General features: G+C 36.2%; 1 protein-coding gene across 2 annotated transcripts; it reads left to right on the plus strand.

Moving 5' to 3' along the window:
- Positions 1-1,280: 1,280 nt before the first annotated feature.
- Positions 1,281-19,948, plus strand: zbtb44 (zinc finger and BTB domain containing 44). 2 transcript variants are annotated; one of them, XM_073840813.1, is made up of 6 exons: positions 1,281-1,557; positions 5,246-6,364; positions 7,785-7,869; positions 10,039-10,190; positions 12,087-12,387; positions 15,478-19,948. In XM_073840813.1, exons 2-6 carry the CDS (start codon positions 5,278-5,280, stop codon positions 15,827-15,829), a joined length of 1,977 nt encoding a protein of 658 aa, XP_073696914.1. In that variant the 5' UTR covers positions 1,281-1,557; positions 5,246-5,277; the 3' UTR covers positions 15,830-19,948. The 2 variants fall into 2 exon arrangements, with proteins under 2 accessions (XP_073696914.1, XP_073696915.1); XM_073840814.1 differs by having other exon boundaries at positions 12,087-12,170; positions 15,478-15,647.
- Positions 19,949-21,942: the final 1,994 nt, after the last annotated feature.

Below are 21,942 nucleotides of genomic sequence, written 5' to 3' on the forward strand. Positions count from 1 at the left end.
TTCTTCAATCGTAAGGAAATTGTTTTTTGAGGAAAACATTTCAGGATTTCTCTCCATATAACGGACTTCTATGGTGCCCCTAGTCTCGCATAGCCAGATCTTCAGACTGACGGCTGAAGGTCTGGAATTCATGGCTTTAATTGGCCAAGGCCCGCCCATAAGGCCGTTTGACCGACATGTTTCGTTCAGCGTCACGTTTCGGGGTGTAGAAATGCCCCCACAACAACAGACTGGCATGCAACAAGTCAGTCATTGAAATAACCAGCATTGAAAGTTAACGAAGAAGAGGGAGAACAAGCAGTAAGTCAGTAATTTGTTCGCGAACGTCGCAAATGTGTATAACAACAACGGCATCTGCATAAGCACCTTTTAGCAAAACGCGAGTAAATCAGTCTGCGCTTGGTTTCCCGGCGGACCGAAAATAAACGCGACACTCGCGTGTTCCGGATATCCGATCAAATTCAACTAATCAGATCACGACTTCGACATTCCTGAAGTGTTTCCAGTTAAGTGTACCAGACGTTTAGCCAACGTTCCGTGGGCGTGACGTCTGAGGCTGAGACTATGGTACCCCTGAGTTTGAACTTCCAAAATGCAGCTTCAAAGAGCTCTAAACGATCACAGCCGAGGAAAGCAGGGTCTTATCTAGCAAAACGATCGGTTATTTTCTAAAAAAAAAAAAAAAAAAAAATTTATATACGTTTTAACCTCAAATGCTCGTCTTGTCTAGCTCTGTGTGTTCTCTGTGTAGAGATTAAAAAAGTATATAAATTGTAAACGTTTTTAGAAAATAACCGATTGTTTCGCTAGATAAGACCCTTCTTCTTTGGCTGGGATCATTTAGAGCCCTTTGAAGCTGCATTTAAACTGCATTTTGGAAGTTCAAACTCGGGAGCACCATAGAAGTCCATATATGGAGAGAAATCCAGAAATGTTTTCCTCAAAAAACATAATTTCTTTACGACTGAAGAAAGAAAGACATGGACATCTTGGATGACAAGGGGGTGAGTACATTATCTGTAAATTTTTGTTCTGAAAGTGAACTACTCCTTTAAGTGCTGATTCTCAAAAAGGGCCAAAACAATTGACAGAAGAGCTAGAACCAGTAACCTACAATGCTGCAGTCTGCAACAAAACTCTTTAATACCCCATAAATGATCTACAAAAATGAAATTCATGCTTTTATTTTGTGTTATTACGTCATCACGGCGCTTTTAAAGTCATCAGTAAAAATGAAAGGTCAGTCGCACAAGCCGCGTGAAAAGCATTCTGGGATACCATATGTAAACATCAGCTTGAAGCCTGTCAGACGAGATACCAATGTATTTTCTACATAATGCAATTTTGAACAGACTTCTTTTTTATGATTTTGCCTTTTAATACAAACGGGGGCACTCGACTTCGTGATTTATCGGGATGTGACTATGCTGTCAAGAAGCGACAGTACTTCTGTGCAAGTGTCAGAATGCTAGCAGCTAGTTAGCTCGGCTGCTGGATCACATTCATGCGCTTATAGTTGTCTTACATTTCAACGGATTCGTCCATTCTTTGTTACCGGTGAGCTGCACAGTTATACATCCAACACATGTAATGTTTTGTACACTGTGTTGACACTGACGACGCTGTTTCAGTCCTCGTCAGTGATTAGCGTGTTAGCCAATGAATGCTGCAGGTTAGCTGGACGTTGTTTTTGGACTCTGAAAACCGTAATGCATGTTCATATTCTTGAGTGTATTTTATGCACAAGTTTCTGGTGATGTCACATTGCTAACTCTAGGGTTTTTCTTGTGGGCAATCGTTACCTAACTCTCTAGTTTACACATCGCACAATAGCAGGCCACATCCAACCTGCCAAAATACGCAGTTTTTTGGTGATTAGAAATTCAAGTGTTCATCAAATGCGTGAATCTAAACCTTTGATATGGGAGTTGGAAATAAACAACTGAGAATTATGTTGTTACGGCTGCTACTGAGAATAAATGCCTGCTATTTAATACGTAAACAAAAGCAACTCGTGTGTAAAGCCACGCCCCTCTAACTTTCTCTGAGGATGAATTTGCCACATCAATAAAATGCCCGTAGTTGTTTATGAATGCGTGGTGTCTGTAATTTTGTAATTCACGGATAAATCTTTAACCATTATATATTTTGAACCTGTCATCTTCAAATTCGTTTCGGCAGCTTTTTAAATGGATAGTTAACTCAAGAAAAAAAGGAAATTGTCTTATTCACGTTCGTCTTTTTTCCAAACCACTTTTTTCGGTCTGATATTGATGATGATATAGTGAAAAATTCTCATCCCTTCCTAAAATCAAGTAGTATTTTTTTTGTGTGTGTAAAACCTATTTGTGTGGACTGATTTATACACTACCAGTCCAAAGTTTTTGTTTTTTAAATGTTTTTTAAATAAGTCTCAGTTACTATTTACAGTAACTGTTTTCTATTTGAATATGTTTAAATGTAATTTATTCCTTTAAAGCTACATTTTTTTGCATAATTGCTAGTCTTAAGCGTCACATGATCATTCAGAAATCATTCCAATATGCTGATTTGCTGTTCATGAACCATTTGTTTTTATTATCAATATTTAAAATAGTTAAGTACATTTTTTTTTATTATTTGATGAATAGAAAGATCCAAAGATCAGCATTTATCGGAAAAAAACTTTTGTAACATTATTCACTATACCACTCAAAAGCTTGGGGTCAGTTTTTTGGTGGGAAAAGAAATGATTAAAAAAAATACTTTTATTTTGCAAGGATTCTTTAAATTGATCGAAAGTGTTGATAAAGACATTTATAATGTTTAAAAGATTTCTCTTTCAGACAAATGCTGTTCCAAACTTTCTATTCATAAGAAACCTGAAAAAAAATCAATGTAGTAATAATAATAAATGTTTTGTTTAAGCAGCAAATCAGAATATTAGAATGATTTCTGAAAGATCATATGACTGGAGTAATGATTCTAAAAATTCAGCTTTGAAATCGCAGGAATACATTCAAATAGAAAACAGTTATTTTAAATAGTAAAAATATTTCAAAATGTTACTGTTTTTGTGGTAATTTGGATCAGATAAATTGGTGAGCAGAAAAGGCTTCTTTAAAAAACATTAAAAAAATCTTACTGTTCAAAACCTTTGACTGGTAGTGTACTTATTTAAATATCTGGCCTATAATATATCCTTTCCATGTAAGCCCAATTTCATCACATAAAAAATAAATAAATCATAATTCTGACAATAAGTGTCATACTAAGTCATAGTTATGACATGTTGATAGTTGATGATTTGAAGCTGTCATTTTTAGTCATAACGATGTTGTATTTTTGCATTTTATGTCAGAATTCTGATATTTATTTCATAAATTAATTTTTTTGTAGCAGAAATGGGCTTCTATAACTTTCATTGTTGAAAGTACTTTTTTATAATAATGTTATATCCTTTAAAGATAATTTTTTTTTTATAAACGTTTAAAAAAAAAACGTTTAAAAAATCTGGACTACAGTTTAAAAAGTCATGGCGTAGAGCATTGACACCTTCAAATCTGTTGGTAGTGCTTTTATCAATTTTTCAACCATGACGTCCAGTTGCTGCTGGAGCAGTAAATCAGAAATGTGCGGTGGCAAAGGGGTTTTATGGCTATTTTATAGCTCCCAAAATTGTTGTAAAGCCTCTGTCACTGTGGAATGCAGCTTACCATTCTAAGAATCACAAGTATTATCTTTCTAAGAATTAAATTAATTTTTTAGCTGTTTCGTAGCTTACTTCATTTCCTTGTTTGATTAGGCACTGCAGTTGTAAACTATTAACAGTGAGAGTCAAGGACCAGAGATGATCTCTTTCTCTCTAAACCCAGCCGGACTCATTTGGACATCTGTATAGTTTAGACATATCTGCCATCACTCTGTTAGCTGTCAGCTGGATCCAAGCAATGCAATACCAATTTTCGGCAGATGTTATTTGAGGGAGTTTATTTGGGCTTGGAAGTGTTACAAAATCAGGATTCTTCAGCTCTGAATCATTCAAAGTATGCGCTTGTGCTTTGTGTCATGAGGACCACTGGAACTGAAAAGTGCTGAAGGTGTAAAGCCGCGCGTCTTCTGTCTGTATAAGTAGCTTTGCTAGATCAGCAGTGAGGAAAAATATCCCTTGCCAGTCACATAAGTGAGATTGATAAACTTGGGAGGATTTTTGAAAAAAAAAAAAGTACAATATGATAAAGTCATATTTTACAGGTTTATATTGCAGGTCAATTTTAATATTTAATAAAAATTAGGGATGTCATGATACCGAATGTCTAGTAGTCAGTACTGATACCACCAAAAGTACACAATACTTGATACCCAAGACGATACCATGGTAAAAAACACACAGCTCTCTGTACCAATTTCAGTACCATAGCAAAAAATATTGTAATTTATAATTATACCAGTACCAGTACTTTTGACAACATAAGTAGTCTATGTGTGAAAGATATTTGGAGTTCTTGTGTTTTTGCAATACTAATGTTTAACGATTAACCTATTAACAGATTAGTTCACTTCCAGAATAAAGGTTTCCTCATAATTTACTCACCTCCATGTCATCTAGATGTTCATGTCTTTCTTTCTACAGGCGAAAAAAAAAATTAAGGTTTTTGAGGAAAACATTCCAGGATTTTTCTCCATATAGTGGACTTCAATGGGAGCCAACAGGTTGAAGTTCCAAATTGCAGTTTCAGTGCAGCTTCAAAGGGCTCAGCCGAGGAATAAAACTCTTATCTAGAGAAACGATCAGTCAAGAAAAAAAAATTGTCACGTAAAAAGGTCAGAATAGACAGAAGTACAGACAAAGTGAACGTGCAAAGAAAGTCAAACGCCCTTTACAAAAAAGGTAAAACAACGATAATTGAGTTTTTTGCTCTACCCTACCTTTTTGAACCGAAGTACGAAGACGAAGAACTAACCATGTGCGACCTTTCCACTACATTTTTGGTTTAAAAAGTATACACTAGTATACACAAAACCCTTGCAGAGCTATTTGAAGCTGCTTTGAAACTGAAATTTAGACCATCAACCTGTTGGCTCCCAACAAGTCCACTATATGGAGAAAAAGTCTTCGATGTTTTCCTCAAAAACATTATGACTTGCATCCCTACGTCAAATATTAATTTACAGATTGTCATGTTTAGAAGTTCAAAAACCTGTATGACACAATTTTATCCACAAATGTAAACATAACTGTTGCACTGTATCTTATTCTTTCCAGGCAGTCCCAGACTCCTCGTCCTACTGTGAAGGATGGGTGTGAAAACCTTCACTCACAACTCCCCCAGCCACAGCCAGGAGCTTTTGGACAAGCTCAACACCCTACGCAGTGAGGGCCACTTCTGTGATGTCACCATTCGCGTACAGGGCCAAATGTTCTCGGCCCACAAGGTAGTGCTAGCCTGCTGTAGTGATTTCCTTCGAGCGAAGCTGTCTGGGAAGCCAGCTGAAGAAGACACTGTAATTGTAGGCGAAGATAACAAACATGTGCTGGATCTCCAACACGTGACGGTCGCCGGTTTCGCTCCTCTTCTGGAATACGCCTACACATCCACCCTGTCCATTAGTACGGAGAATATCATCGACGTACTAGCAGCGGCTAGCTACATGCAGATGTTTGCAGTGGCCAACACTTGCTCTGAGTTCATGAAGTCCAGCATCCTGTGGAACTCTGCATCCTCGGGAGCAGGAGGTCCTGGTAGCACCCAGCCTCCAGTTTTACACAGGCCCCAAGAGACCCCTGAAGGCCATGCGAGCTGCACCCTCGCCCCTGTAGATGCCCTCTCGCCTTCTCCGGTCTCTTCTGAGTGCAGTGTACCAGAGCGGCCCATCCCTGTATGCCGCGAGTCTAGACGCAAACGCAAAGGCTTTTCGAGCCCACAACCAGCATCCTCAACCTCTCCACAAGTCCCCAACCCCTCTCCATCTTCTTCCTCCTTCCCAGAGAGTTCAGCACAGGCTCTGGAACCATCTCTGGCCTTCTCCTGGACATACCCCTTTGGTGTGGACCGGCGGTTTCCGGGAGATAAGTCAAAACTACCTGAAGGTCTTCTGGAACCGTCTGGAGCGTCGGGGCAGGACTCTACTGGACGGGCGTTGGTGGAGTATCTGGCCTGTGAAGGCCAACGCGGCCTGGGCGTAGGGGGCACTTCAGGGGTGGAGGAGGAGGAAGAAGAGGATGTGCAGGTGAAGGTGGAGAGGCTGAGTGATGAAGAAGTGCATGAAGAAGCTTCTCAACCAGTCAGTGCTCCACACAGTTCTCTGAGTGACCAGCAGACGGTTCCTGGCAATGAACACACCCAAGAAGATCTACTCATCAGCCCTCAGTCCTCATCCATTGGTAGGACTTTTTAGTCTTGCACACTTATTTAATAGTGATACCCTTAATCAGAGGTTTTCAACCCTGCTCCTGGGGACCCACTCTCCTGGCAAGTGTATTTCCAACCGGTACAGCACACCTGCCTGCAATTTTCAAGCAGTCTTGAGGAGCTTGATTGGCCACTTCAGGTGTGTTTGATTAGGGTTGTAGCTAAACTCTTCAGGATAGTGGGTCCCCAGGAACAAGGTTGAAGACCTCTGCCCTAAATTTATTTTAATATTTTGTAAAATATCATGTTGTGTGACTCCCAAAAATGTAATGACATTTATGAACAGGGTTGCCAGGTTTTCACAATAAAACCTGCCCAAAGTTAGCCCAATCGAATTCCAGGGGCTAAGTATAACATTATTGGGGTCGCTTCAACTCGCGGACATGAAAAACAACCCACGGCAACCATGTTAAAGTAGCCCAATTCCGTGGGAAAACCGCAGACTTGGCAACATTTGTTTTATGCATTATTAATTCATTACAAAAAAACTTGAAAAACTGTTTTTTTGAAGTGTTAGTTCAGTTAATTGTTTTTTTAAAAGAAATTAATGCTTTTATTTAGCCAAGATGCATTAAATTGACAATAATCATTAAAGTGACAGTAATCACATTTATAATGTTACAAAAGATTTCTTTTTCAAATAAATGCTGTTCTTTTGAACTTTCTATTCGTTAAATACTGAAAAATAGCAGCAACTGTTTTCAACTTTGATAATAATAAGAAATGTTTCTTGCACCAAATGAAGGGTTTCTGAAAATTCAGCTTTCACAAGTATTTCGCAATATTAGTTGTGCTGTGTTTTTCTCTTATGAATGGAGTCTTGGTAAGCACGAGTATCCTTTCAGAGCAAAGAAAAATGTTTACTAGCCCAAATATTTTGTAAAGAAGTATATATTTCAAAACGCTTTTGCAATTGTGTACACATACATATGGAAAAAATGTTATTTTTTTGTCTTGATAGTTGCACATGACATTTACGTCATTAAATTGAAACCTTCCTGAAAATGGACTAAAAGCTCTTCCAAACCATTTGAAATCAACCTGAATACAAGGAGCACATTTATAAGTGCTTGGAAAAATATTTTAGAAATCAAGTTTGAAACACATGTGACATTTCTTTATAGTAAATAAATATGCCATTGACCCAACTGTCTTTGTCTTTAGTGAGTCAGTAGATTAGCGAAGGACATAATTGCTGTTACCATTTCACTGAATCAGCCTTATGTTTACTTAACTTTTAAATGTCATATTTACCACACTCTTACTCTTTGAGTATTTCATGTGGTTATGAGAACTTTTGTCTGAGGCAGTGTCTGTGTAAAATAAAGTAGAATACAAAATTATTAAAACTATATATAGAGGTTCACAAACAACATTCTGCTTTCTCTTCAGGCTCCCTGGATGAGGGGGTGACGGAGGGCCTCCAGTCCATGCAGGGCACTCCGAACACTACTGGTCACATGGAGGAGGATGAGAGGTAAGACCCCTTTGGGTGCCTGTGTTGTTTTTACAGAGTATCCTTTTACGACGTCTCACTTTTATGATTGAACTTAATGGCCCCTCTGAGGAGGGACATCATTTTTTAGTCTTATACTTATTTATAAGCAGTAGAGGCTTCTGTGATATTGTAGTGGCTATTAAGATGAGGATTTCTTGCCAAGAGGCCAGAGAAGCTAGTTGGCAGACTTTCTGGAAACTTCTTGGACCTGAATTTGCCTTTTGGAATACTGGAGGAGTAGGGAAATGGTATGATGCAAAACAAATGGGATAAAAAAGACACTGCTTTCCGTCTGAGCAGTGAAGTCTGCTTTTATAAGACAACTTGATATGCCTGACTAAATGTGTTATATGTTAGCCTTAAACCTTTGTGGGGTGATCTTTATGGATCTGTAGACAAAGTAAATAGTATTGGTAGCATGAATGCAGGTAAAATACTCTGTAGGCAATTTGAAGACTAGTTTACTTTGCATTGTGACGTATTCACAGCCAAATTTACCTTTATTCATTTAAAGTGGTCATGAAATAGAAATATAGGGGAGAGCGAGGTGAATTGAACCAGTTTTTACTTACTGTTTTTTTTAAAGAGAACAAATGACTGAAATTGGTCCAAATTAAATACAGTCAAACCAAAAATTATTCAGACACCAGATTTATTTTTTTATATTTTTTTTGACTAGTGGGTGCAGGACACTATAGTTCATTTATGTAAGTGAGGATAGTGAAATAAAGTAAACTGTGACATATTATATCCCAAAATGCTTCCTACAGTGGACTACAAGGAAAATTTATAAAAAATTTCGTACCAAAAATTTTATTTGACGCTGACCTGATAATGTTTTGTTACATAGCTTTCTATCAAAGTTATCTGACATAATCAAGATGAATTTGATTTGTTCTGACACAATTTAACTCTTATGTTCTTGTCATATTTTATTACAATTTTCTAAATGATAGCAAATAAACTGAAATAATGTGAGAAATATTGAAGGTGTCTAAATACATTTTGGTTTGACTCTATTTACATAAACTTCTAGATGTGGTGCATTTTTAGGAATATTCACTTTGGATCTGAAATAAACTTGGCTTTCAAAATTTGGCTTTCCAAAAAAAAAAAAATAGTGGTCCCTTGGCTCAACTTGCCCCCAAGTATGGGTTAGGGAGTGGGTAAGTGAATTTAAAGTTTTAATAAAAAAAGAAAAAAAAGATAAAAGTTCACAACTTTGATCACTCTTTTTAAATAATAAAAAAAAGTTCAAAGTAAGAAAAGAAAAAGATTAAAGAAAAAAATAGGACATGAGACAAAAAACAAAAACAAAATGGTGCCCCGAGTTTGAACTTCCAAAATGCAGTTTAAATGCAGCTTCAAAGGGCTCTAAATGATCCCAGCCGAGGAAGAAGGGTCTTATCTATTATGAGCGGTTATTTTCTAAAAACATTAACAATTTATATACTTTTTAATCTCTACATAGAGTACACATAGAGCTAGACAAGACGAGCATTTGAGGTTAAAAGTATATAAATTGTATTTATTTATTTATTTATTTTTATTTTTTTTAGAAAATAACAGATCGTTTTGCTAGATAAGACCCTTTTTTCCTCGGCTGTGATCGTTTAGAGCTCTTTGAAGCTGCATTTTAGAAGGGGCACCATAGAAGTCCATTATATGGAGAGAAATCCTGAAATGTTTTCCTCAAAAAACATTAATTCCTTACAACTGAAGAAAGAAAGACATGAACATACAAAAGTAAATTCAAATTTCCAAAAAAAAGAAGATAAATAAACACAATCCAATCCGATACATAAACAACTTATCAAAGCAAGCATTCATAACACAAATTAAACCAAATACATTTATGTGTTTCCTCAGCCATCACAGTTTTTCAGAATTTTGGGATGACGGAGGCACACTTGCCCTGCTTATTGTTCCCTTTAGATATTTTCATTTAGTGTATATAATATAATATAGACATGTAGTGAATTTGTTTTTGGTCATCTTAAAATAGTTACAGAATAATTTTAGGCAGAATATAGAAGAGTTAATATTGAAAAGCACTATATTTCCTTTTATCAATGATTCCTAAGACTCTCTGCAATTTGCTTCATCAGTTAGTCTTTTTTCCTCTTTCTTCTGTCACTCTTTCTCCAGGCTGGAGAATGTCCAGTACCCATACCACCTGTACATTAGCCCCTCCACTCGCCCAGGACTCAACGGTCCTGAACGGCCCTTCCAGTGCCCTACATGTGGCGTCCGCTTCACTCGAATACAGAATCTCAAGCAGCACATGCTCATCCACTCTGGTGAGAAAACCTCTGCTATTACGAGACTCACGTGTTAATAAAAATAACTTTTTTTTTTTTTACATTTTAGTTTTTTTTAAAGGATCTCAAGTAGGACAGGGCAAGAAACAATATCATATTGAGATATTATTATTTTTATTATTATTATTTTTAAGAAGTATCATATAACCAAGGTATTTCTTCATGTATGTTTCAATTAATGGTAGAAATGTGTAAAGCAATATAAAATATGTGTTCTGAGTTTGTTACACCACAGAAAAATGTGTTATTAACCAAAGTCCCTTTAAGGCAAGTCATTCCATTTGGTGGCCATCTTTGAAACGTCTCTCGGGCATGCAAGTGCAGCTCCTATCTCTTTGAATGGGGAAACATCAAATTCTCCAAAACTGTTCACCAAGCTTACGATTAAATTTCTTATTTGAAATCACCAATGAAATCTGACAAGAACTGCCTCATAAATATGGTTCCTTGTGCTTCAATAGCGCTAAAAAGGCTTATTTCAGGCTAGATCAGCCAGTGCGCAGTACTGAGTACACGTCTTAGAACGCTGTTGTTTCTATAGCAACTGGGACTTCTAACGGCAGCTGCAGTGATGCGTTGATCAACGATTGGGTCTTTCATTAAGAAGGCAGGGCTTCGCGGCCATAATGAGCATTGCATTTTTCCCCATTCAAAACTATACGAGTGACACGTCTTGGGTAATCTATAGTCTTTGTTATTAACCTCCTGGCCAAATTTGAATGATAAAAAAATGGCAAGTAAATATGTGACCCTGGACAATAATCATAATACATATATATATAATAAATAAGCTTTCCATTGATGTATGGTTTATTAGGATAGGACAATATTTGGCTGAGATACAACTGTCTGAAAATCTGGAATCTGAGGGTGCAAAAAAAATTTGCCTTTAAAGTTGTCTAAATGAACTTCTTAGCTTTGCATATTACTAATCAAAAATTAAGTTTTAATATATTTATGGTTGGAAATTTACAAAATATCTTCATAGAACATGATCTTTACTTAGTATCCTAATAATGTTGGGCATAGAAAATATATATAATTTTCACCCATACAATGTATTTTTTTGGCTATTGCTCTAAATATACTTGTGTTACTTAAGGTTTTGTGGTCCAAGGTCACATATAATAAGTTATCAAAATCTTAAAAAAAAACAAGCAGTATTCTCTGCTCTCAAATGCTGTGGGCATGTCTGCTGTCGGCGCTGAAACACCACACCCATTCGCAGGAAAGCTGCCGCCTCTCAACTGTCAAATACAATAACTTTAAATAAGGAGACCAGGCTGCTTTGTAAATTATCGGAACCAGGTAATATGCATTTATGACGAAGGCATAGCTAGCCACCAAACTGTAGGCTGTAGCAATTAGCGGTAATGACAGTAACTCAGACATTTTTAGGACAGCTGACTTAAGCCTTCACACAAGAACAAGGAAAAGCTTAATACTGGGCCCTGTGTTACATAAACTTCTTGTCTGGAGAGGAGTCCAACATGATTCACCCTAATCTACTTGTAAGTTTATACAGAGGTGGTGTTTTGTTTGCTGTTAAATGTCCAAACAGAACTCCTCATTGCAGCGATTAGTTATGGACTGATGAAAGTGACTGTATGCTATTGGTTTAGATGTGGTTTATGTGAATGACATGAAATATACTGCTAAATTGAACCTCCAGAATAAATCTCCCAGCTTATTTGCATGAGTAGAATGATGTCCTTTTCTTTTTTTTTAAAGCAGGTGTGGCTCAGTTAGCACACAACCTACTAAAACAAAGACACACTCTTGTTAGGGTCCTTTCACATTCATCTTTATTATTTAGTAATTATCTCAGGTTTTCTGATGTAGTAGACTGTAATGTTTGACATCTTTTTTCTACAGGTATTAAGCCATTCCAGTGTGACCGCTGCGGGAAAAAGTTTACGCGGGCTTACTCCCTGAAGATGCACCGGCTGAAGCACGAAGGTAAACGCTGTTTCCGGTGCCAGATCTGTAGCGCCACTTTCACTTCCTTCGGTGAATATAAGCATCACATGAGGGTGTCTCGCCACATCATCCGCAAGCCTCGGATTTACGAGTGCAAAACGTGCGGCGCCATGTTTACCAACTCCGGCAATTTAATCGTACACCTGAGGAGTCTCAACCATGAGGCGTCAGAACTAGCAAACTACTTCCAGACCAGGTGAGGAGGAGCTGAACACTATGTAGAAGTACAAATTTAGTTTTGTACGCTCGGCCGTTCATCCCATGTTGAGGTAGCAGATGCGGTTTTTGTACAATATGTGTATTAGGTACAATTACAATAAGGTTAAAATCGTTAACATTAGTTAATGCATTAGGTGTCGTGACCTAAAAATGAACAGTACTTTATTAAAATTACAAATAAATATAAACTCACGGTCAAAAGTTTGGTTAAAAGATTTTATATCTCTTATGCTCACCAAGGCTACATTTATTTGATCAAAAACACTGTAAAAACAGTAATATTGTGAAACATTAATACAATTTAAAAGAACCAATTTTCTCTTTATATTTGAAAACGAATATATTCCTGTGATGACTAAGCTGAATTTGCAGCATTCATTATTTTAGTCTTCAATGTTACATGATCCTTAAAAATCATTCTAATATTCTGGTTTGAGCCTCAAGTAACATTTCTTCTCGTCTTTGATGAATAGTTCAAAAGAACAGCATTTGTTTGACATTAAAATTTTATCCACGCAAGCCTTTCCTGTCACTTTTGATCAATTGAATGCATCCTTGCTGCATATTAGTAACAATTTCTTGAATAAAAGCTTACTGGCTGCAAACTTAATTTAACATTAGCATTTGCAAGTTATATAAATTAACATTGGTTCATGTATTGTGAACATATGTTAATTAACAATGACCTGAAGTTTATAATTAATTATAAATTAACCTTGACGAATCAATTGATACCTAATGCATTAACTAGTGTCAACTGATTGAACCTTTTTGTAAAGTGTTTGGTGTATTTTCAAAGACAGCTGAAGATGACAGGTTTTTCTCGTTGAGGTGTGATTGACCAATTGCATCTTCAGATGAAATGTCTTTCTTGCTTCGTTTTAAAAGGTTCACCGCAGTCCAGGGTAACACCCAGTTGCATGGTGCTGCATTTGGCAGAATGATGAGTACTCGATGAATAGAGCTTTCAGGAAATCAAAACATCTCCTCTATTGACTGTCTTGATTAGCATTATGACAAGAACAGTGTTTATCTATTTTTGACTGGCTTTAACACATGGGCACACACACCCTTGAGTTTCCCTTTCATTCTATTCCCTAAAATGGCACGTGTATTCCTCCTAGATGTGTTCTCCAGAGAAAACCAACTAAGCGACTTTCCTGTTTGAAAACAAGTATTTTCTAAATGGAATAATCATGGCTTTGATTCCATTTTGGAAGTAGTGAGAGTTGGACTGCGTATTAGGAAAAGAAACACTGAGATGTAAACATTTGGAGCGAGCTGGGAAATCAATCCTACATCAGCTAATTACTGCTGAATAGGTTTTTTTAAAGTGAAGCTCTCAAAAAAGCTCAGTGGAATCATTGTCTGTATTTCTGAGGAGACGTTCTTCTGAGGTAATCTTCATGACGGTAGCTCTTCATTAAAGCTGAGGGAAAGGGAGTCAGGTGCTTTTATTCATTGAGCGCTTGCTACACGTAGACTCCCTTATTTCATCCAACCGTTTATTTGATTTAAGCCCTCTCTCGTAGGAGCTGTGTTCTATTCATCTCTGTCAGACACAAATAAACAGTGTCTATGCAAAGGTACACTGCTGAAGCAATAGTTTGGCACTGGCATGTGCTTATTAAGAGAGGGAGTGGTCGCGTTGTCTATCCAGATAAAGTCTTACGTATTGTGATTGAAAGAAACAGCCGGCATTGCAGCCATAGTTTTCAGAGATCTGTACTTTGAGGTACTTCATTCTTGAAGAAACAGTTCACCCAAAAATAAAAAGTTTGTCGTCATTTACTTACCCTCATGTCGTTCCGAACCTGTGAAGTTTCTTATGTTGAACACAAAGGAAGAAATTTCTAAAGAATAACCAAAGAAGTTGTTGGTCCCCATTGACTTCCATAATAGTGAAAGAAATGCTACCATCAACTGTTTGACTACCAGTATTCTTTAAAATGTGACCCTGGACCACAAAACCAATCATAAGGGTCCATTTGAATAAATAAGCTGAATAAATAAACTTTTCATTGATGTGGTTTGTTAGGATAGGACAATATTTGGCTGAATCCGAAGGGGCAAAAAAATCTAAATATTGAAAAAAATCTCCTTTAAAGTTGTCCAGATGAAGTTCTTAGCAATGCATATTACTAATCAAAAATGAAAGAAAATTCATTCAAAATCGTAAAAGAAAAATCAATCATTTTGACAAAAAACGTACACTTGGATTTTTGGTTATTGCTCCAAATACACACGTGTGACACAGTGGTTTTGTGGTCCAGGGTCACAAATATCTTTTTATGTTTAACATAAGAAAGAAACTCAGGTTTGGAACGACATGAGGGTGAGTAAATGAAGACAAAATGTTAGTTTTATCTCTTTAAGTGTAATTTTAAGACGTTTAGAAGTTCCTAACTAGGTTATTTAGATGACTCTTTTTTAAAAATATATATATTTAGAATTAATTTTTGTGATAATAAAAAAGGATTTTAAATACCTGTCAAATTGTTGCTTTAAAGTTTCAGCTTGGAAATCAGTGTCATGAGTGAAAAAATAGGAAATTATGTCATGCGTCTCTAAATCCTATTCATGGATTAAGCTATCAGTGTTTGAATTGTGATTGCTTGCTATATCACTTTTTCTGCCAAGCCACAATCCTCAATCTAGTTTCGAAGCTTCAATTTTGACTTTCGCTTAGATAGCTGGAGTGTTTTGCCAGAGGACATTTTGCCAAAATTTATTGTTAGACTTGAACATGCTAGGACTGGCTGTCTATAAAAAAAGAAAATCCAAAGATCTTAGACTCATACCAAACTTGGAACACAATCTTAGATGAATCATAAAAACTATTTTTGACAAATAACTTTGTTTTGAACTTGCGTCTGAGTGGTTTGACATCCTCAGATTGTGGCTTCACAGAGGAGACTGAAAGCAATAACTTTTACTTTAACCTACTTTTGGTATTTTGGTACCATTAAGCAAGTATTTCTCATGAAAAAGTTTTTTATAGTGCTTAGAAGTCAGTGAAGGTACTAACATTGTGAAAGTTTAATAAACTCTCCTTTTTTTGCTCTAGTGAGTTCCTCCTCCCAGACTACCTGAGTCACATGCAAGAGGAAGAGGGGTTGGGACATTTTGAGATGAGTGAGCAGACCTTTGAAGCTTCTTCCTCCTCTTCCTCAGTCCAAACACCAGTTATCTCTCAAGTTTCCTCTACCATGAACATGAACTATGACAACCACACTTCTGCACCTCCTTCCCAAACCCCAAACCCCAGGTCAGGGCACGGAGGGGAGACTGCACAAGGGGAGCACCCGAAGTCCACCGCTGCTGTGACCTCTCTGCAAGACCCAGAGGAAGACGAGGGAGAGAAGGAGAGAGTTGGAAGAAAGAAGAAGAAAAGACTAGTGTCAATTACAATCGAGTGATAACGTTCCATACGTGCAAACATGTATAATAACAGTCTTTATACACTCTTACACTCAGCTTACTACACTTTCAGAATAAAAGGTGCAAAAGCTGCCATTGGGGTTGTACTTTAGAAAAGGTGAAGAATGCATATTCAAATCTCAAAAGTATTAGTACCTGAAATGGTACATTTTAGTAACTTTTCAAAAGTTACAGCCCCAGTGACAACTTTTGTACTTTTTTTTGTGAGAGTGTATGTTTCAACAGCTTATAAACTTGGTGTTTCATTATGAAAAAATTTAATGCCTATTCAAACTTTAAAATTGTTGTAATATCACATTTAATTTGGATTTATATACTAATATCTCTGATACACAAACATGGGACCTCATTTATAAAGTGTGATCTGATCTCCAACGTTCATATTTGTAAAAACTGCCTTTGATGTGAAAAAGTGCACACTTTTTCTTGTTGGAGCACTACAGATTTTTGGAAATATAAGCTGTTCTTGCAGCTCGCTGTTCTAAATTGAAGGATTTGGGCGATGATTGATCTTTTATATGTTAAAGGAACACTCCACTTTTTAGCATAGCTTAGCAAAGATCATTGAATCCTATGAGACCAATACAGCATTGCATTCAAAAATGACCAATGAGATTCGATATTTGTCCTATTTAAAACTTGACTCTTCTGTAGTTATATAGCATACTAAGACCGGCGGAAAATGTAAAGCCACGATTTTCTAGGCCGATAAGATTAGGAACTACACTCCCATTACGGCGTAATAGTCAAGGAAGTTTACTACAGACGCAGTAATATCACGCAGCGCCTGAAAATAGTTCCCAGCTAGGTAACTTCCAACGAGGAACGCTCCCTGTGCATGCAGTTGGTCACGTTGTGCTGCGATGTGCTGCGTGATATTACTGCGCCTGCTTCGGCCATGTTACGGCAGCAAACTTCCTTGACTATTACGCCGAAATGGGAGTGTAGTTCCTAATCTTATCGGCCTAGAAAATCGCATCTTTACACTTTCTGCCGGTCTTAGTACACGATATAACTACAGAAGAGACGAGTTTTAAATAGGACAAATATCGAAACTCTGTCATTTTTGAACGCGATGCTATATTGGTCTCAAAGGATTCAATGATCTATGCTAAGCTATGCTAAAAGTGATATCGCCAGAACAGGAGAACGGCTGAATGGATTTCAAAACGGTAAAACTCAACTTATTAACTCGAGGGGAGTTGGAGAATGAGCCTATTTCCAAAAAAAAGTGGAGTGTTACTTTAATGACATTAATTAGGAGTCGTTTACAAGGCAGAGAGCTGAAACCATTCAGTTACGCGCAAGTTCAAGATCATTTGCGATTTAGAGAGTTTACATCTGAAAGAGGCGTACGTGCGTTTTGTGTGCGTATATTCATTTTGTGAATCACACGTATGTGGGTCAAAGACGTTAAGATGTCCACATCAAAAGAAATTTACAAAAGTGAGTTTTTGGAGAATAAAATGTCAAAATTTGTCATTCAGTGTAACAATATATATGTCAAAATTCAAACAACATGCTTATTCTAATTTGTACATATTAAAATATACAAAAGAATGAAGGAGCATATTAAATTTGATTGTTTTAAAAGAGTGAAAAAATTCTTACTGACAAATGGGCAAAACCTAGGATAGCGGCAAATTTAAAAAAAATGTTGAATTACAACTAATTAGTATTTGGGGTGAAAATAATTTGTCTTTTAATATGTCACAAATAGATCGTTGTTGTAAATATGCCTAACAAGATTGTTACACTGAATGTGTGAGTGTCTAAATTTATGATATTTAATTTTTGCTTAGAAAAACAAAAATGCAATTAAATTAAACAGAAAACATTACACTTTGTTTTTATGCTTAAAACCTTTTTTTTTAAAACGTCTTTGATCTATGGATATTTGAGAGCTGATTGTAAGCGAATTTAGGATGGTTTCTCTGCATCATTTTATAAATGAGGCCCCAGGTTAAAAATTTTTAAAAAGAAAAAAAACCTTTAGATTACTACAAATTTTTTTTATTAGTAACCCATTCATATCTGTGACTATAATGAATTTGTTTCATGGAAGCACATTATTTTATTTTTATTACATAATTCTTGCTTTTTTAACTGCTTTGTGGCAGTCTGTTGAAAAGGATCAAGCTTTTTTTTTTTACATTATGTTCACTTATGACTGAGCTCCTTTTATTATTCGACTTCCTTTTCTCTTATTTCATGTCTGCGCCTTAACTATCGCAAACTGCCCCTTCCAACTGTAAACAGACCTGTTAAAAACTGGGAAGCTTCAATCCTCTGAGGACTGTTCCTAAAAATGTGAAAGACTGTGTTACTACTTCCATGTGTGTTCAGAACAGAAGCAAAACACTGAACCTGACCGGCACAAAACAACCACGAAAGCCCGTTAATGGGTTGCTGTGCATTGACTGATTAATCTGATGTGCTTTGGCGTATCGTTTTGAACGCGTGTGTATGTGAAGAGTAGCCCTGTTTTCCTAGCCCTCTTTTCTGCTGTGTGTGTAATGCTGCTAAATTTTGTAAACTGTGCCTCTTGCCCAGCTCTCGGAACCATTTGTCAATTCGATCTAAAGAGCTGTATGTGAATTCTTTGGGTTTAACGTTCTTCTTTTGATTGTGACATATGGAAGAAATGTCAAATGGGTCACGTTTTAATAGAGTGGAAGGAAGGTGATATTTCCATAGCCTTTCCCATTTTATTGCTGTTGGAATTCTACTATGGAATTTTCTCCATAACTTGATGCCATAGTTGTATGTGCCTAACAGTCTCCCAAACAAAGTTTATGAACACCTTGTGACTACGACATGAGCCTTGAATGAAGATGTAACTTGATTGCAACTTTGGAATATGTAGCATTTGTTTTGTTCGCTGGTTGTAACAATGGCGTATCTTCGCTTCCTTCGTGTGATACTGCACCTGGCAATCAGTCAGTCTCCAAGCTGCTCCATTCCAATATGATTTTGTAGGGAACAAAAAGTTTTAATAAGCGTTGTGCAATATTGTTTTGGATGATTCACGTGGTCCAAAATGAAAGCCTTTTATACTGCAGTGGACAATGAGCTGAATGACTGAAGATGACGAAACGCAGGAAGGGGCTAGTCGAGGGAAACGCGCTAAAGCGTGCGCCCTTTTGACAAACCGTTCATAATATGAATTGTTAGTGTACAAACGGCGCAAGAAATGCCATTGTGTTACAAAAACTAGGCTGCAATATCGTTCTCTGATGTCATTTCCCTCGAGACGGTCTCCCGCTTATCTCACTCTCTCCATTTTTGCGACCGCCGGCTGTAGCTCAAACTCAATTACTTCATAGTCTGAGAGTTTGTAGTGACGCATTTATCCATAAGACAATATTGGCTGTCTGTCCCAGGTTGCTCTTTGTGCTACTTGCATGTTTTCCGTGCAAAAGAAATATGGGGGGAAAAAAATCAATATAGCATGGGTTGAGTCGTTTGTTGGATGTCGTTTCAGATATGTGCAACTACCATTTTGTATACAATATTGAATCTTTGGTGTTCAGTTGTTTGAGCAGAAAGAAAAACGTGATATTTCAGTAGTCATAATGCTTTTTTCCAGATTCTGTATCGATGACAGTTACCTTAAAAAGTGTCAATTTGTACATTTGTAATATCAATGTGAGTGTGAGTAGTTCTTTGACTTGAGCCTTGTAGTGTTCGCTTTTGTGACCATGTCTTATTGATATATATATATACACTCTATATTCTTTTTTTTAAAGCCTATAGTTTTAGTCGTATCTCGTGCCTTTGGATATTGGATCTGTATTGTATTTTAATTGGCATAAACATGCATTGATATGAATTCATAATGTTTTGTAGAAAGAATGCTGGTAGACTTCAAATGTAGCTTGAAACTAAAAATATTTTTGAAGTGCTATTCGACACATGGTTTAAACTGTATGTTTTGTGTTTATTTTCATAAAAACAAATGTATTAGTCGTTTTGTATCTCTTCAGTGGTTCTTATCATCCGTTTCTGTGCCAATTCAGATTTACTGAATGATGTTTTGTAAAGACATTACGTACATTAAGATTTACAGTAAATGGTTACAGCCTAACACTCTCCAAGTTTGCTTAAATTCATTGCTTCCATTCCTTTTGCTTAATAATTATTCTGGTTTAATGTACTTGCCATACAACATTCCAACACACGTGTACACACATTCAATTTTATATATATATATATATATATATACACTAGCAGTCAAAAAATTTTGTACAGCATAATTTTTTTAAAGCAGTAATATTGTGAAATAGTTTTACTATTTAAAATAACTGCTTTCTGTTTGAATATATTTTGAAATGTAATTAAATGTAAGCATCATTCAGTCTTCAGTGTCACATGATCCTTCAGAAATCATTCTAATATGCTGGTTTGCTGTTCAAGAAACATTTTTTATTATGATTATTACCAGTATTTGTCAATTGTTATCAATTATTATATAAAGAAATTACGAATCTTTATTATACAGAATACTTTTATTAAGCAAGGATGCTTTAAATTGCTCAAAAGTAATAATAAAGACATTTGAGATGTTACAAAAGATTTCCATTTCAGATAGAAACCCCAAAAAATTCTACATAATTCAACATAATATAATAATAATAAATATTTTTAAGCAGCAAATCTGAATATTAGAATGATTTCTGAAGGACCATGTGACACTGAGGACTGGAGTAATGATACTAAAAAGTTCAGATTTGAAATCACAGGAATAAATTAAATTTTAAAACATTCAAATAGAAAAGCTTTACTTAAAATAGTAAAAATATTTCAACATTGTAATATTTTTGCTGTAGTTTAGATCAATGCAGGCTTGGCGAGCAGAAGGGACTTCTGTAGAAAACATAAAAATCTTTCTGTTCAAAAACTTTTGACTGGTAGTGTGTATAATTTAAGAAATGAAAACTCAAGAATGCATTAAACTTTTTATTCATCAAATGTGACCCTGGACCACAAAACCAGTCATAAGGTTAAATTTGACAAAACTGAGATATATACATCATATGAAAGCTCAATAAATAAGCTTTCTATTGATGTATAGTTTGGTAGGATAGGACAATATTTGGCCGAGATACATCTATTTGAAAATCTTGAATCTAAGGGTGCAAAAAAATCAAAATACTGAGAAAATCAGCTTTAAAGTTGTCCAAATTAAGTTCTTAACAATGCATATTACCAATCAAAAATTACATTTTGATAGGTTTACAGTAGGAATTTTACAAAAAATCTTCATGGAACATGATCTTTACTTAATTTCCTAATGATTTTTGACATAAAAGAAAAATCAATAATTTTGACCCATACAATGTATTTTTGGCTATTGCTACAAATATACCCCAGCGACTTAAGACTGGTTTTGTGGTCCAGGGTCACAAATAACCCTGAAAACAATTTATCAAGGTTTCCCCAAAAAATATTAATCAGCACAACAGTTTTCAATATTGCTAATGGGATCATTTATTTTACAATTTAAATATTTTACATCTGGAAGAGTTGCGTACACTTGTTTTTGTGTGTACATTTGTTTCTCTGAATCACCCATATGCATGGTCCCAGCTCAAATAACTATTTATCAGCAACAATTTATAAACGAGTCCCTCGGTTCCTATATACAGGTACGTGTGTGTGTATGACCAAGTTCATAAACTGCTAAAAAAGTTTTGCACTGTAATTAACATCTCACTTGACATTTTGTGTAAATATACCAGGGGTTTCCATCTCAGAAAACTCTGGTGTGTGAAAGGACGGTAATACGGAAATTCTGGGCAACCAGGTGCACAAACACATGCTACGAGAAACAATGAGAGGCTTTTAATTTTGCCTTGGCATTCTGGATGAAGTTTTTGTGACATAGCGCAATATTCGCAGAGTCCAAGCACCTGTTTGTGATTTGGTGTCCTCCGGCTGCCTGACCCACATCGACCCTGGAGAGGTGGTTATAGAAAGTCCTAAAAATGGGTCAAGTCAGATAACGTTCACAAAATGAAGGATTTTGATTCATCGCGCCTGAACTACTATCTTAAAATGTCAAAAACTGGTCCAGAATTGGTTTTATAAT

The sequence above is a fragment of the Garra rufa genome, chromosome 5 (assembly GCF_049309525.1).
Source record: "Garra rufa chromosome 5, GarRuf1.0, whole genome shotgun sequence".
NCBI lineage: Eukaryota > Metazoa > Chordata > Actinopteri > Cypriniformes > Cyprinidae > Garra > Garra rufa.